This window comes from Sarcophilus harrisii, chromosome 3, assembly GCF_902635505.1.
Source record: "Sarcophilus harrisii chromosome 3, mSarHar1.11, whole genome shotgun sequence".
NCBI lineage: Eukaryota > Metazoa > Chordata > Mammalia > Dasyuromorphia > Dasyuridae > Sarcophilus > Sarcophilus harrisii.
Genome location: NC_045428.1, coordinates 19,018,131 through 19,035,800, shown reverse-complemented (window position 1 = coordinate 19,035,800; position 17,670 = coordinate 19,018,131). Strand labels below are relative to the sequence as shown.

General features: G+C 49.1%; 1 protein-coding gene across 2 annotated transcripts in view; it reads right to left on the bottom strand.

Annotated features, from left to right (window-relative positions):
- Window positions 1-973: 973 nt before the first annotated feature.
- The window catches only part of PPM1L (protein phosphatase, Mg2+/Mn2+ dependent 1L), a 68,505-nt gene continuing 51,808 nt past the window's right edge, over window positions 974-17,670 (bottom strand). For both annotated transcript variants that reach the window (XM_031957601.1, XM_031957602.1), the window contains exon 4: window positions 974-11,567. In XM_031957601.1, the coding sequence (XP_031813461.1) occupies window positions 11,221-11,567 (347 nt within the window). In that variant the 3' untranslated portion in view covers window positions 974-11,220. The remainder of the gene's footprint in view (window positions 11,568-17,670) is intronic.

Here is a 17,670-nt window from a genome sequence, read left to right as displayed (position 1 = left end):
GTTAGAAAAGGCTTCAGAAGCCACCAAGGCTGATTCCTTCTTTCCCCAACTCAGAGAGGAGGGAAATGCCAGAGCCGGGATTCAAAATCAGGTTCTCTAAATACGAATCTAGGATTTTTCCTCCGCAACTTGTCTCTCAGGCAAAAAGGGATGTTTGTTTCTTAGAAGCCTCTAAGTGAAATTTCCATCCTTCCTCTGGGGAGGACCAATGAGATAATATTGATTACTAGAGAAATAAATACATGTGCATATAAATACATGCATGTATATGTATCATACATATATATAATATATACACACATACATGCATGCCTGCAGACACCTAGACATAGTTCTATTCATGACTGAGGTCTCCCCTCCATGACATGATCTTTTATTTCCTTTCCTACACAGAATCTCAGTTGGCATTTTTATGTAGAAATAATGTAACTCAAAACTTGATCCTCACTTGAGAAAGAGATCCAGGATCATCTCTGGGGCGATGGTCAGGAGATGTCAGTGTTCAAAGTCAGTGTGCTCTTTCACAACTTGGGGCCTGGCCATTTTATAAAACACATGCTTTTTATCCCTAATTTTAATGACTTTGGGGGAAGGCCGATTGCTGTTCTGAATTACACTCTCCTCCTATTTTCTCTAACCATCCTACAGTTGTTTGGCCCTATTTTTAGTTATTTCTCTCTCAGTTTTCAATCTCCTTCTAGATCAAATATGTCGAAATGAGAAGGGGGGAAGGGTAGGTGCTGCTCTGACCAAATCAAAATGAAATTAGGAAATGTTTTATAAAATAAATAGGATGCAAGATAGATGCTAATTGTGGTTTTTGCGGGGCATTATGGGACCATAGAAACCTATTTCTGTTTGATATTGTTGTCACTGTAATATAGAGTATAGAGTTCATTAGTTGGGGGCTATATTTTATTTTTTTTTAATGGCTCTCTCTCTCTCTCTCTCTGTCTCTCTCTGTCTCTCTCTGTCTCTCTCTCTCTCTCTCTCTCTTTCTCTCTCTCAAATGCCTAGTGGATGCTCTGGAAGTCTTTGATTGACTGAATATTATCTACCCAGATAGATGACGCCAAAACATGATCTGAGGAAAGTGGAGTCATTTACCTTTGCCACTGTAAATTAGTTTTTTGTCAGCTGAGTGCAGGATTTTAGGCTGTAGATATTCCATTGCTGTCTTTTATTGCGTTTTTAATTATATGGTTTTTAAGAATGGCTCTTATTCCTAGACAATGTACAAAAGCTGTAGATCTTAAAAAGCACACTCCAGCGACCAGGAGAGATATTGCAGGGGCTGTTGGCGTGCTACACTCAATAGTCTCAAGCGTTATTCAAGCCACAATGAAACAAAATCAATCATTCTGAAAAGCAAAGGTAAGTGCAATTAAAAAAAAAATCAATACCAAGAACCATCAAATAGTGCTTTAGAACAGCCTAATTAATCCTCAAAAAACAAGCAGAGACCTTCAGAAGGAGGGGCCAGCTAGAGGGGTTGCTAATGATTTCCCTGAAGCATAGAATAGGAAAAAAAGGGCAAGACAAGTGAAAGACTGGAGTACTAAAAAAATTTTTTTAAGTAATTGTACTGATAAAGATCATTTTAAAATTCAAAAATATACTCAAAATCTTGTCAGAAGAAGTCTATAAGATTCGTTTTTTGTATCATACGGTAAAACATGTATCTCCCACCCAAAAAAAAAATCATTTTAACTTCCACTGATCTTGGAAGACTTCTTTGTTGAGTAAATTTAAATTCTGCTAGATTGTCCTAAAACTGTAGGAAATTCCCAAATGGAGATGGACTATTACAGTGATTATGCAATACCACATGTCATGAGAAGTTAAGCTTTTTAAGTGATAGAAATAAACAGATTGCAAGGCCCAAGAACTTACCTGATTTGAATTTCACTGAAGGCTATATGTATGTGTACTATAACCAATTCTAGAGTTGGAAAAATGGACTTTCTCAAAAATATATTTAACATCTGGATTGTACAGTTTTATGTAGATAATTAAAGAACATGTCTCAGAATCTTGTGGACTCAATGACAAATTGTATAAAACAAGGGATTTTTAAAGCAAATGCTGGTCATCCTATTCAATTTTATTTAAGGTATCAAAAAGTTGTAAGGGTCTTTTGGATGTCCTTAAATCTAATGCATTTTCTTGCTCCCAAATAATTCTCACAACCCTGTAGTTTTATCTCCACAATAACAACAACAACAAATACAGGGGAGTCCATATGTAAAGTCAGGTAATTTTAATGGGTTTATTTTCATTGGAATCATATCACGGAGGCTGAAATTTCAGTAGTCCATTGTTTTGGATACAATAATACAGCATCTGAAATTGCACAAACACAGGGATTAGGAGGGACACTGCTACATCTAACTGGAATACACATGGGGAAGAGAGGGCCAGAGCTCCCTACCGGGGTGGGACCGAGCGCACCATCCACTCTACAAAGGGCTACGGTGAACGTGATGGCGTATTGACATGGCGGTTTTGCTTTTTTGGATTGTCTCTCAGAGACAAATGTAGAATATCATTATAAAATCCTCTGACAAGTAACAAGAGTAATGGGGTTGCCCCAGGGTTTTGTTGTTGTTCTCCCGGCCAACTTGGCTTTCGACACACTGTCCACCACGCCAGAGCCTTCGTGGGAAAGTCTCAGCCAGACTTGTGCCACTTCTACCCCAAACAAAGGCTGGTGGCTCTGAAAAGGCTGAATTGTGACAAAGTCTAGAGTCGAGCGTTTAAAGTTCAAAGGCCAAAATAGGATTAATAATAATAATAACAAGCCATTCTCATTCTTATAAACGGAAAATGCCAAGGACCCTTCTTGATTCTGAAATTTCATCTACTGGGTATTAGAAAATTGGCCCCTTGAAGATATTAGAACTTTTTGAGATTGCTTCTACTGCCTAAGGATGTATGATTTCTGTTCTAATTTCTTCTAAAATTGGGCTCCATCAAACCAGAAAAGATTTTCATTTTCTTTAAATTTACTCTGATTTAGTGATAATGACAAAGAATTCCTGGGCCTGATGAAAATGATTTTCAACTCCAGATGTTGGCACTATGAATAGATTGGGGAAAGGATTGGGTAATATATGTCTGGTAATTCAAAAAGCACTGAAGGGCTGGCTGCGTGCCAGCCTGTAATAGCATGGGGAGACAGAGATAAAAGAACCTGCAAGAGTCCCTGCCCTCAAAGACCCTACTGAACAGAAGGGACCTTGGAAGTTCTGTGTCAAGTTGTTCACTTCACAGATGAAGAAAAGCATTTCAGTGACTGCTGGGATCCAAGCCCCAAACTTCCAGCTCCAAAGCTTTTCTGTTACTTTCCTGAAAATGCTTTGGGGACCCTTGTTGGTGAACTGGCCACGTGACCATGTGTAGACCAGTGAATGTATGAGTCTACTAGGAGGCAGATAAGGAAGCTCAGTGACTGTGGATCTGATACAGGAAGGTCGGGAGGAAGATCTGAATGGTTTCCAAAGGAAAGACAGGTATTATTTAATTGTTCTCCTAGGATGCAAAACTGGAAAGAGGTCACAGATTACAGAGGAAGATCGGAGATGAGCAAAGGATTATCCTGGACTTAAATGCCAACCAATCATAAGGCAGGGAATCCCTCTATGGTCATCATCTTCCTTTATTATCCCTTGTACAGCTTGAAGATGCATTCTTCCACATGATATTCATACTTGACTAATGACAGGCCCTAATCCATGGTGCATAAAGATGAAAAAATTCAGTTCAATTAAAGCATTTATTAAGTGCCAATGGTATGCCAGATCCTATTCTAAAACTCTTTTCTCAGCCATTCGTACATTGAAACTGAAATGTCCTTGTCAAAGAAAGCAATGGTCTCCTTGTCAAGATGCAAAGGGCAGGTTGCCCATCTGGGCATATTTCATATTTTCCTATTACTACCAATTCATTTCTGTTGCCATTTTATTTTAGTCTTTTGGACCAGTCCTATGATTTCAATAGTATAGGGAATTCCCAGGGAGGAGATTTCCTCCACCAATGCAGACCCGTAATTCTCTGCCATTCATAGTCTTAGTTCTTGGAGGGCCCTCAGAGGCCGAGTGATTTGCTCATAGTGTGACCATGCGTGTCAGAGCAAGGCTTCCCCCAGGTCTTCCTGACACTAGCCCGTCTCTGACGCTCGCAGGTTGTAAAATGATGGATACTTGGGGAAGTCCAGAAAATACACAATCACAAACTTGCTGTAAACCTTTAAGATCATCTGATTTAACCCTGACATTTTGCAGATGAGGAAACTAGGCCCAGAAGTGCCTTACTGAAGGTCAGCCAGCCAATGGCAAAGCCAGAATTCTGGATTCAGTCCTACTACACCACACTTGCAATCTTAAAAAATCAAGAAAACCGAAGTCTCTCACAAATGGCAACCCTTGTTTCTGTCTTTAAAATATGTCTTGGGAATGAAGCATAATGAGAGGAAGCAAGGCAAAGCTTTGGAGAACAGCAGAAAGAGCCTTAGATTACAAGGACTTGGGGATGAACCTGGATTCCTGGCCCTGACTAGACTGGCCCATTTCCCCTTCAAATCTATGTTCCTATGATTCGTCATCCAAATAAACTAAAGTAGAGAATTTGGCAAATGTGCCTCACCACACGTCACATTTTCCTTGAAAGCCAGTGGACGATATTTCTTTTGACTCCCTTTATGACCAGCTTAAAACCAACAAATCCAAACCTCTCCTGGTAAGTATATCTGTTCCAAACAAGGGAAAGCTTCCATCTTAATTCCTATAGGTGAAGCAGTTTGTGCAATTCCCCAAAGCCCCTTCCTCTCTGGGGCCCACCCCTTGTAGCAATGGGTTGGGGGTGGTTTGGAACGTTTAGTTTTATTTTGACACAGAAAACAAAACCATTGGTGGCTCCTGTGCTTGGTCAGGATAGACCATGCCCTACTATCTAAGACTGCAACGAGCCAAGTTTTCAGCTTGAATAACAAGGCAAATCCGGTATCATTAGGAGCTGGTCATCAGAAGTGGTGTTCTTACTGTTTGTATACGACTGACCGATGAAAAAGCCAGAAACACATGATGATAAATACCATTTCTGCTCCTCATCTTACTTGTATGTTTTGTAGCCACCTGGGAACCAAGGAAAAATGAATCCTGCAGAGCTGTTTCCATCCCTCATCGTCTGGCCATCTTTTCATTAGAAAACGTCTGCTGAGAAGGGGGGATGGGTCTCCCTAAATATTCCTTTTTATAGCGGGGGAAGCAGTGTACTTGTGTAGACCATGCCACAGTTCTGGAACACTTGGACCCTCCTATGTCACTACCTGGCTGTGTGAACTTGGCTCAAACACAACCTCCCGGAGCCTATTTTTCACATCCGGGGTTGGACCAGCTGGCCCCACAGTCCGTTTCCTGCTCTAAATCTGTGATCCTACGTTGGCTTTCCACAAGGGATTTTTCCCCTGGAGGGAAGGGAGGCCAGGTGAGTGGGTCATGGCAGAGAGGAGCCGAAGAGGCTCTGCCACTGTGCCCACCCACCCTATCTCCTTCTAAGGCTGTGCATGAGCACGGCAGGGACGCTTAGTCTCCAAGATGCTCCTTTATGAGAGTGCTTCCATGTATACTGAGAGACTGTCCCATTTTGTGCCAAGGGCAACAACATCCACAATATTCATGTGGACCAAAAAGGACATTTCCTTTCTGCCTTTTCTGTTAGTAATACTTTGTTAGTCCAGCTTTTGCCTCAAAATCATCAGGAGGTCAAGTCCATGGGAAAACTTCTTTACAAGAACTGCTGTTTAAATCCACTTCAATTCCACATGACCTAGATCCATTCTGTATGCTATGGATATGGATAATGGATAATGGATGCTCAAGAATTGGATTAGAAATCATTCATTAGTATTAAACATATGCCATTGAGTGGGGCCCAAAGTGAAACGAGAAAGACTAAAAATGGCATCTTGGGATTCTTTACAGCTCAAAGAGGCTCGAGAGGTCATCCAGATCGGTAATAATGCAAGCAAATAATATGGTGTTAGTTAGACAAGGATTAGCCAGATCTTTAAGATACAAACGATATGCTTAACTTTGTGTCCCCTACCTTGGGAAACAAGAACAGGGGACCGTGCTTTTCCTCCGCCCATCCATGAGCCCACAATGTCATCTGTCTTGAGTCCAATTCTTTTATTGGATCTGGTGGAGCACCGAGTACCTGGTGTGTGAGACAACAGTATGTTGTACCTTCTTTTTCAAAGTTTAACCACGTTTGAGCTTTCATAAGGAAAGGTGTTGCCAGACAGAAGCATGATTGGAAAGAAGTCATGCAATAAAAGAGAGGGATGACTGACAGACAGCACCCAGGAGACAGCCAGAGATCTGGAAGGAGGCCCATTAGGCAGGTACCGACAAGAATCGGGCGGGGAACATGGCAGGATGACCCTGACCTGGACCCTGGGGATGAGGGCATCCATCAAGGCGCCCTTCCCGTCACACCTGTTTCACCTGGAATCTGTGAGAATGTTTTTTTACTATTTGTCACTAGTTTTCTTTGTAACCCCTTGTTTTATATAAAGTGTGTAAAAACATGATTCTGAGCAGGGTTCCCTAAGTCTCTCCAGATATCTGAGAGGTCCATAACACAAAACACAGTAAGCCTGTTTTTTATCCTATACCTCTAAAGTCCTCCATGACTGCTTCCTTGGCCCACGGACAGGCACATCGCCACTTCAATTCAGCTTTGTAGCCTTGTCTTGGAATAAAACAACAGAGCCGCTCTGTTCCCTTCTTCACACAACACTCTTCTAGGGGCACGAAGCCCTAGAAAAAGGCTGCTTCTAAATCTAGGAGCTGTTCATATTCAAGGCAAGTGTTAGCATCGGATCCTAAAAAAATCTCCAAACCATAAGGAGAATCTGTTTGCGAAGGTGACGAGACTCAGTGATGAGAGAACGGCCACGTGTCCGTGGCAGGAGGGGGGCCGGAGAGAATCTGGCCAAGGAAACCAAGCTTGAAACACCCCGAGCCGGCTGCTCCCTCCTGCAAGGAATTTCTGAACAAGGTTCTAAAAAAGTCATGAAGTCACGAAGTCCCTTAAGGTCAAGTAGGAAGAGACAGATCCACATTCTCCTTTCAGTGCCTGACTTGGATTTAGAAAGCCGACGGTACAGAGGATGCCTTCCTTGCTGAACATATGGGGAGCTGTTAGAGTGTGGGGAGGTAGGGGGATGAGGATTGACTATCTATAGAGATGCGAACCTATAATAAAATCTTACATCTTCAGAAATAGGCACGTTCCATTTAAATACACAGTTCCAGGATTTCCCCATTTCACTTACTTCCAATTATTCATGGATACCTGGCTAATCAAGGGAAGGATTCCCAGAATGGATCAGATCCAAAGCCATCACCATACAATGGAGAGCTCTGGAAATCGACTCAGGTAACCGATGGATACGAGAGCTTGCTAAAAGCACCACCAATAACACTAAAAACCTTGCAATTTCTCTGGAAAAGACATAGCCTTTCCAGGATTGGGGAAAATGTTACTGTTATTCCATGGTTTTATTTGTTTTGATTTTAAGGCGGCAACTTCCTAAAGTAGATATTTGGCAGGGATCAAGTTCAAAGTCCTATCTCTGATACAAACCGGCTCTGTCCTGCTGAGCAAGTCTTCCAACTTCTCAACACTCTACGCGACTCGAAGCCCATAAATAACGGAAAGTGCTGCTGTACAGTGGTGGCGGGAGTTCCTTAAACTGGCGAAATCATAGCTCTGAGCTGAGACAGACCAAAAAACCAAGCATGTGGTCTAGAAACCATCCAAATCCTTTCAAGGATTAAGGATGATGTTACATCCTATATTTATGTAAGTGGTAACTACCCAACATGGAGATCAGCTTCATAAAGGATACTCAATAACTAAACAGGCAAATTTAGAGCTTCCTTTTCTTGGATGAGTCAGGAAAAAAAATGCCATCGTAAAACAGCAAATCCACATAGGAAGAGAGTGCTTTTGCTAAAAAGCAAATTATTTTGTTAGCTATTTATCACTCATTTCCTTAGTAATCCCATGTATTTTATATAAAGTGTGTAAAAACATGATGCTGAGGAAGGGTCCCTAAATTTCTCCAGATGACCAAAACACAGAACAGGTTGAGCCTATCTTTTATCCTATACCCTCTAAAGTTCACTATTTCCTTGGCATGCTGATGGGCACTTTGCGGTCCTATCTTGGAATAAAACAAGAGCTGTTCTATTCTCTCCATACAACGCTGCTCCCCTAGCATGATTCTAGGGGCGCTGGGAAGCCCTAGAAAAAAACTGCTTTAAAAATGTGTGTCACACATATGTACGTGTATGAGCGTGTGTAGTTCCATGTTACACATACATACCGACATGTAACAGGACAAGGAAGGGAAGGCTTTCCTGTGCATGTCAGCCAAGAAGGCAGAGTGGTGAGAGGCTGGACCGACGGCCTGGGCCCGAACCCAAGCCACGCTTGTCGTCGCTGTATTTATCCTGTTTCTCCTGTCAGCTTCCTGAGGGCAGGCCCTGCTTTGTTGTCCCCCCTGCACCAGAAGGTTCCATCATCACTCAGCATCGGTGTCTGGACCTGAGGGGAGTGGACCAGGGGAACAGCAAGATCTCTTTGGGCTCTGGATCTATCCTGCTTTATGGATGACCTTGTTTTGTTCTCTACATGATCAAGTTCTACTAAGTTCTCCAGCTACGGGAGGGACTATTTCCCCTTTGCACAAATACCGGGGGAGGCAAAGAAAAAACCGACATTATTTGTGGGTGTCTTTCATTTATGGCAAGAACCCCAGAATGGTCTGCCCTATCTCTACGTACTCAAGGGGAGTAATGGGGGTCCCTATGTGGGTCCTTCTGGGGCTGAGTGTAGGGAGGTGCACACACACCAGACTGCTGCCACTTACACTCCCAGGGCATTAAACAAGGTCTAGGTAGAATGGGCTGGAGCCGTACCTAAGAGAAAGGGTTCTAGAGAGGTTCCGGGTGACGGGCCCTCGCAGCGCACAAAGCGTGCCTCTGGGTCCCGTCCGTGCCAGCTCCCGCCACTGCGGACTGTCTGCTGGAGAGGCTGGGGCTACGAGGCCTGGAGACTCTGAAACTTACAGCTGAGTGGCCCCGCATGCCCCACCCCAGCCTCAGTCACCCTAACAGTAAGAGGGAGCAGCAGCCTCAAAGGACGCATGCAGCTTTGGTCCGGGATCCCAGGCAGTCACACCAAAGGGCCTCAGTCAGAGAGCTCTCCCTCTGACAGGCAGGCGGGCACAAGACCAGCACCCAAAGCCCCTCTTTGGAGCCTCTGTCCCCGGGATGCGGCAGGAAGGCAGCGCTTGGCATGATTCCTCACCTGGGCTCCAGTCTCAGCCCCCTGGGACAGACTGGAAACCACACCTGAATTTGGCACAATGGGGACCACAGACAGTGGCCCAGCTCTAGAAAAGCTCGAGGACTTCTCACTCTCCCATCCGATGGCAAATGCTTTGGCAATGGGGTTGCTGCCAGGAGCCCAAGGGCCTTGGTCATGCCCCCCCACAGCAGTCACACACATGGGAGCCCAGGTTACTTTCTGGGGGAGCAGCGGAAGGGGTCCACCAGAGCCCCCCACTCTCCCTTCCTCTCTGCCGGTCCCAGCCTCTCTTCCTTCAGCATCCTGTCAGACTTCCTCTTCTGCTCAGGGCCCTTCCTCCCTCCCTCCCAGCATCCTGGGGAGCTCGCTGCGGACAAGAGCTCCAGAAAGGGGGAACCTGCCCGGTGCACCTGGGGACAAAGACCCAAGGTTCAAATCCTGCCCCAACTCCAAGCTGCTGCCTCCGCTTCCTTCTCTGAGACAAGGCCTGACCTCCAGCCTTCTGACCAAGTCTACATTTGCCTCTGGGGGACCCCTCCGGAAGCTGTCATTCTCGCCAGCGTCCCGGGTCTCTCTGGGAGCTGTGCAAACAGCCCTCTGTCATCGCCACTGAAACTCAGGGGGCAACGGGCCTAACGGAGCAGGAAGGAGCCTGAGCCCCCTCCAGAGGAGCAAGGCCTCGGGGCTGGGCGACAGAGAGCTGCGGGCACGCGGATCCAAGTACCTGGGGAGCGGCGGAGGCAAGCTGGCCGGGAGGCCCCGGGAGGCCCTAGGGAAGGACAGGCCGGCCTGCTCTCTGCGCCCGCTGGCTCAGGCAGGGGCCTGGCCGCTCCCCAGCCGCTCCCACAGCCCGGGCAGGAAGGGGCGGCCACAGCGGAGGACAGATGTCCAGGCCACTGCAGGCCTCACTCAGGGAAGTGACCACTGGGAGCCGGCCGGTCATTCCGCGTGATCCAGGGGGCAGAGGAGGAGGGGGAAGGGGCACTCACTCACTTTTGGCTACGTTTCCCCTCGGGCCCCCCAAAGCCACTAAGATTAAAAAAAAGAGTCCATCTCTTAGGAGCCGTTGGCGCTGGGCATCCCGCCGGCCCGAGGCCCCGGCAAGTGGCGGCTTCTGCAGAGGCCCCTCCTTCTCTGCCGGGCAGGACCCCGGGCATCCAGCGCCGGGCCCGGCTCCCCAGGACACTCTGGCCAAGGGGAACTAAGGCAACGCGCCCACGGGGCCGCTGGGGGAGGCTGGACTCCGGCGGGGGGACGGGGCTTCCCGAAGGGGCCTAGGCGTCAGAGGCTGCTCCGGCCGCGGTGAGCTCCCCCTGCCCAGCCCGAGCCCCCCCAGGGCTCCTTCCCTTCCCTGCAGTCCCCGGCAAGCAGGCAAAGGCAGGTGATGGCCCGGGCTCCCGGGCCTCGGTCACTTCCCAAGGCTCAGCTCTCTCCCCAAGCCCCTGGCCGCGTCCAGCCCTTGGAACGCTCCCTCGTGGGCTTTCCCGCCCGCCGTGCAGCGGCCCCAAAGCAGGCCTAGGGAGGCAACAGCCTTTAGACATTTAAAGGGGATGAAAAATAAACCTTAAAGTGGAGAGCGGGCCGCACAGGCGGCCTGTGCGGCCCCTCTCCGGAGGAACGGGGGAAGCTTATAGATACACCTTAGAAACCCGGCGCAGGGAGGCTGGGAGGGAGGCGGGAAGACGCGGGGCCAGCCCCGGGCGCTCCAGCCTGGCTTACGCGCCCTTGGGAGGGGGCTGTCCTGGGTCTTCCGGCCCAGCTTCAGGAGTTTCGCTACTTCTCTACCACGTCCAAGTCCAGCCGCGGGCCGGGAGCCCTTCGGTCCGGCCCGGCCGCCCCTCACTGCTCCTCCGTTTTGCTGCTGTTCCTGAACTTGACCACCATGACGGTGATGTTGTCGGGGCAGCCCCTGTAGAAGGACTGCAAGACGATGCTCTTTGCCCCGAAGTGGGGCTCGTCCAAGCGCTCCTTGATGAAGCGCACGGCCTCCTCGTTGCTGAAGGCGTCCCACAGGCCATCCGAAGCCAAGATCATGAACTCGGGCTGCAGCTTGTCCAGGTCGAAGGTCAGGATGTCCGGGTCCGGGATGACCACGTTGAGGTTCTTCAGCGGGTAGTCCCCCAGGGACCGGGACATGGCCAGGATGCCCTGGACCCTCCAGGAGCCGTTGAAGCTGATGAAGCCACCTGGAAGACAGTGAGAGCGTTAGCGGGGCCAGGCCTTTGGTGGCCTCTCAATGGGGGCCAGGACGGCTCCTGGAACGGCCAGGGTTTCTGTGGCGCACAGGGCCCGGCACAAATCTTAAATCCTTGGCTTCTCCCCACAGCCCTTGGGAGAAGGGGCCATTGTCCCCCTCACCTACAGGTGAGGAACCCAAGGCTGACGCAGCAAGGTGAGGCCTATATACCTGGATCTGAATTCGGCTCCTCCTGGCTCCAGTTGCAGCCCCCTGAGCTCTGTCTGTCCAGCTCAGCTGTTTTTATGGCCTGCTTCCTTGTCCAGAATTATTTCCTCCCCCCAAAAGCCTGGGGTCTGAAATGGTACCATTAGGCTTTCATGGCTTTTAATGTGAAAGACTCTTAGAGCCTCCTTTTAAAACAGGGATGCCCTTGGGGAGGAAGCCGAAGTTAATCAGCCTAAGGATACCCTGAGGGAGCAAGGAGTTAAGGGCTCCAGGAGAGGGAACAGAAGCCTGAGGGCAGCAGCACATGGAGGAGGGGAGGAGGAGAAGGGGGCTCAGCCGAGGTGGGGTCACAGCCTTGGGCTCACCTGGTAACCCCGGAAGGAAAAAGGGGCCACCAAGCTTGGTCTCCACAATGGGAGGGGGGCTGGGGGCTTCTTGGAGGGGGAAGGAGATGGCCCCCGGCCAAGGATTAGTCGCCCTGCCCCACAATATTGGCATTTATTCCTTGTCACAATGGGTGGTTCTCTTAGGGGATATTTGGAAATGGAGCTGGGGAAGCATGGGATAGGGGTGGGCCGGGGATGGGGGCGACCGCTGCGGGCATCGGGAGCCCCAACATGGCACCAGAGGTGGCTCTCTCCCTCACCCACGCTCGGCCACAAGCGCTGGGTCAGGTGGGTGTTGGGCAGGTCGGAAAGAAGGAAAGTGAGATTAATGACCAGGACCGATCCCAGGAAGGCAGGCCCTGCTCTGCTTTATGGTTTCTTAATCTTCATCAGAAGAAATCAGAGTCAGATTCCTACCGAGCTGTTCAAAACACAGAGACTGCCCATTGTGTCACCTTGCCCCCTTAACCTGTCCGTTAACAGGTGCCTTCAGGAGCTGGCAGACCCAGGGAAGAGAGGCCCAAAGAAGGCCCTGTGCATGACATTGACCCAGCTCTGCTCCCAACCCCCCCATAAGGCCCTGGGGAGACAGGACACTGAAAAAGGCTTCCCCTAAGGGTGTCGGAGGAGAAAACAATGAGCTGGATGGGGGGGGGGGAGGTTTCCCATCTCAATAATCACGGTGAGAGGCTTCCCCTGAGCCCACCCCCCAGGGAATCCTCCCTGACCCCAGACCCCAGGCCTCTGACTCCATGGACCACCCATGGGAGCATCTCAATTCACAGGCCTGTAGAATGTGGGGCTGAAGGGGCCTGAGTGGCCCAGCTGGTCCAACCCCCCATTTTACAGATGAGGAAACAGACCCCAGAAAGGAGACCTTAGCCACAGCACAAAGTCAGCAGGGAGGCAGGAAGAGCTGGGGCTTGGAGGTGGAATGAGACTTCTCCTGCCTGAGGAGGATCTGCTCGCTCATGCCTAATGATCCTAGGCATCATTAAATGCCCACAGGGTATTTAAGCCCTTTCGGACTCAGTTTCCTCATCTGCAAAATGAAGATCGTTCTGTGGGCCTCCTGTGGCTGGGGTGGTATCAGTGAACCTTCACACAGGGAGGGAGCATCTGCAGCCAGGTCGCCCTGTCTCCTGCCCTCCACCGCCACGTCTTGAGCTTTCCTGGAGGGCGGCTGCAGGTGAAGGAATCCACCCGAGGAGCCTGGTCAGGCCCCCAGCAGCTGCCACTGGGCCCTAAGGGACAGCAGGGACTTGTCTCAGTGGCCCTAAGGATTCTTTAGGAACCTCCCCCCACAGCAGCATCCCTGACTCAGTTTCTCCAGGCTGGCTGCATTGGGACATATCCGAAATAACGCTTCCTGGAGGTTTGCAGTTGGGACAAACAAACAAAACAGGATTTATGTGGAGCATTAGAGCGTGGGAACAGTGGAACATTAAGTGTGGGCCTTGGGCCGCCTCACCCGACAGGGCAGAGAGATCCCAGTCACTGCCTAGGAGAGGGCTCCCCTTTTATTAGCATTTTATATTATTATTATATCATTAATATTACAATATTAATTACCGGTTTCTTTGGGAAGGGAGGCAGCATCGGGGACGCTGGCTAAGCGAACCTCAGCTGGGGAGAGGCAAACCCTCTCACAGGCTTTCTGGCCAACCATTGGTGAGCAAATGGACGTGGAAAACAGGCCTCCGATAAATTATTAATGCGCTCCTCGCCCTTCCCCGATTTAGGCATTAACTGCCTGGTCTTCAGCCAAGATATTTAGGAGAGACGGAGACATCTCCACAGTAAATCACTTAAACATGGCTCTCCATACACATCTCTCAGCTAAAGAGCAAACTCCTAATGGCTGCAACAAGAAAGAACAGCTAGGAAATTAATTAATTTTGCAGCCTTCCTTCCGTAACAGAAATAGAACAATAAAGATCCCATATTGCTGTGAGCGCCTTTATTTTAGTGTTTCCCCCTCTGGGTGAGCCTCTGAAATACGGGGAGACAGAATTAGTGTCCCCATGTTGGAGATGAGGAAACTCTGCAGTGAGAAATCAAGTCAGTGGTCACGCCGCCAGCAAATGTCAGCTGAGCCCCAAGCTTAAGTTTTACAGCTTGAAGAATCATACTGCTTCCTGGTCACAAAATATATATATATATACATGTCTGCTGATTTCTAAGGTATAAATCCTCACTTCAAAATTTAAAAATCAGCTTGCAAAGCAGTATCAACTCAGGCTGGCCTGGGTATAAGTAAATGGGGGTGTGCCCAAGTAGCTGGCTCCCACATGGGCCGCCCTCTGAAATGTCCGTGAGTAATCATGGTGGCAAGAAGCACCAGCTGGAGTCGGGAGCGCTAAGTGGCGGGCTGGAGAAAGTGCTGGCTGGTCCCAAGAAGTCCTGGGTTCCAATTCAGCCTTAGACACTTGCTGGCCCTGCGAGCCTGGGCAGGTCTTAATGTGCCTCAGTTTCCACATCTGTCAAGTACATGAGGCTCAATGGCCGCCCAGATGCTCCAAGTCTGATCCCCTGATCCGGCTCCGCATCTGTGCCCTGACATCGCCACCTAGATGACTGTGTACAGAGCCTGTCATCCGGCAGGGCCTCAGTTTTCCAATCTGTAAAAGTAAAGGTGGCACCGGCCCTTTAGTCAGGAGGACCTGAGTTCAAATCTGACCTCAGACACTTAACACTTCCTGGCTGTGTGACCCTAGGCAAGTCACTGAACCCCAATTGCCTCAGGGAAAGAAAAAGTAAAGGTGGTTGGGACCTGCAAAATAAGGAGGTGGGACCAGCCAGACCTCAAGAGCCCTTCCAGCCCCAAATCCTGTGAAATGTGTCCCGGATGTCGCTTTTTCTTCAGTGTTTTATGGTTTTTTCTCTTCTCTGCAAGAATGAAAGCCTGGTCCCCAGATCGTGGAGCAGCCCCCGGGGTCTCTCCCTTGGCCAGTCCTGAAATGTCTCGAGCCCCCACACCCTGTGATTTGACCCCAGCTCATGGCAACCAGAGAGGGGGCCTCGGAAAGCCCGGCGGCGATTAAAAAGCAACAGCAAAAACAGGCACCCAGATGGCTCATGGAACACTTCAGAGACAAGCAGGAGGGGTGAGAGCGAGAAGGCTCAAAAGCAAACCAAAGGCAATGCGATAAACATGTTTACAGAACTCCCAGCCTCAAACCTAGTCGTTTTAGCTCACATTTCCCTAAAACTGGCCAAGGCTAACTTTCACAGAGGCTGTTGGGCCCCCCGTGGGTCCCACATTTGGCAGAGCTCACCCCAGGTGTTGACGCGCCCAGAGCCATCTGGTTTTGGAGGAGAATCCAAAATTGGGCCAATCTGATGCTTTCTGCGCTTATTTAATAAAGGTTGGGGCCCTGGCCAGCGGCAGGGAGAAAGGGCTTTGCCCTCTTTATTTTTTAGGGTTTTTTCTGGCATGGACTTACCTGCACACTGATTCAAGTTACTCCAAAGGCAGGATATGATCCCATCCCCTTATTTTACCGGTGATAAAACAAGGGTTCTGGGGGGGGGGGGCGGTACAGAGGTAGTAACATCCTCCAGATTCAGCCAGGCTCGGGACCCAAATGGCTAGCAGTCTCTCTCTCCTGTCCCTTTCTCTGCCTGTCTCTGTCTCTCTCTCCTTTTCCCTCTCTGTCTCTCTGTCTCTCTCTCTCTCTCTCTCTCCTTTTCTCTCTCTCTCCTTTTCCCTCTCTGTCTCTATCTCTCTCTCCTTTTCCCTCTCTATGTCTCTGTCTCTCTCTTTTTTCCCTCTCTTCTGTCTCTCTCCTTTTCTCTCTCTCTCCTTTCCCTCTCTATGTCTCTGTCTCTCTCCTTTTCCCTCTCTATGTCTCTGTCTCTCTCCTTTTCCCTCTCTATGTCTCTGTCTCTCTCCTTTTCCCTCTCTATGTCTCTGCCTCTTTTTTCCCTCTCTTCTGTCTCTCTCCTTTTCTCTCTCTCTCCTTTTCCCTCTCTGTCTCTCTTTCTCTCCTTTTCCCTCTCTATGTCTCTGCCTCTCTTTTTTCCCTCTCTTCTGTCTCTCTCCTTTTCTCTCTCTCCTTTCCCTCTCTATGTCTCTGTCTCTCTCCTTTTCCCTCTCTATGTCTCTGTCTCCTTTTCCCTCTCTATGTCTCTGCCTCTTTTTTCCCTCTCTTCTGTCTCTCTCCTTTTCTCTCTCTCTTTTTTCCTTCTCTATGTCTTTGTCTCTCTTTTTCCCTCTCTGTCTCTCTTTCTGTCTCTCTCTCCTTTTCCCTCTCTCTGTCTCTGTCTCTGTCTCCCACCCTGCCTCCTACCTTCTACACTCAGGCCAGGGCTGAGGTTTCCAGCCCCTCTTTCATTTGCTCCTCCAAAAACTCCGGTGTTTCCTGGGCTCTCACTTAGAGGCCAACCGGGGCCTTCTGAACCTGTCTCTGCTTAACCCACACTGCTCAGCGAGGACCCTGCTCCAGCCTCAGACTAAGTGCCCAGAGGCCCCTGGGCAAACAAAGCGAGTCTTGGAGGGAAGCTGGCCTGGGGAGCCCCAAAGAGGCCCGAACAGAAGGGGACCCACTGTGCAGACCAGTGGGAGGGTCAGAAAATCACCTACTAGAGCATCAACAGCCCCCGTGAAAATGTCATCTAGTGCCATGGCAGGTGCCTGCTTGGAAAGGGCTTCCATGGATGCCCACCTGGGGGCAAAAACATGTCACTGCTTCTGGGGAATTGTGTTGTAACTTTGGGAGGAGGAGGAAGGGTGGGGGGGGAGAGAAACAGAGAGACAGAGAGAGAGAGAGAAACAGAGAGACAGAGAGAGAGAAACAGGCAGAGAGACAGAGAGAGAGGAGGAGACAAAGATAGGGAGAGGAAGGGAGGGGGGGAAATAAGGGGAAAAACAGAAGTAGAAACAGACAGACATAGAGACAGAAAAGGGGGCAGGAGAGAGAGCCTGGAGCCATTTGGGTCCTAAGCCTGACGAATGACTCAGTTATTGTTTAGAACTTAGTTTTCGATCAAGCTCTACATCCAAGATGATTAACTCCCGTTCCCTGCCCATCCACGGACTGTGACCGCTATTCTTCATGTGTTTACTTTTAGCGACTGGTACAAAAGATGCCTTAGCACGGAGCCTTGAGCTACAGACAAGGCCCCTGAGTCAGAACCGGGAAGTCCAGGATTCGCTCGCCTTCGTCTCTGGAGGAAAGGCAGGCAACTGCCTCAGCTGTCCCAGCGAGACCCTGTTTTATTTTCTTTAACTAGATAATAAGAATTTCCCTAATAGTTCACATTTTTCTTCAGATTTGGAGCTAGAAGAGCCTGTGTTCACATTCTGCTTTGGAGACATCTGTGGGATAGATCAGCCATTCTCCTCCTTGAGGAGATGCCAGCGAGGGCTGGCAGAATGGGGACGGCACTGCCCGTGTGCTGATTTTCTGGGGGCTATAATGGCCAAAAAGATGACACTTGCAGAGTGTTCTGTGCAAACCCTACAACACTCCCTAAGTGTGTGTGTTGTTGCTATTA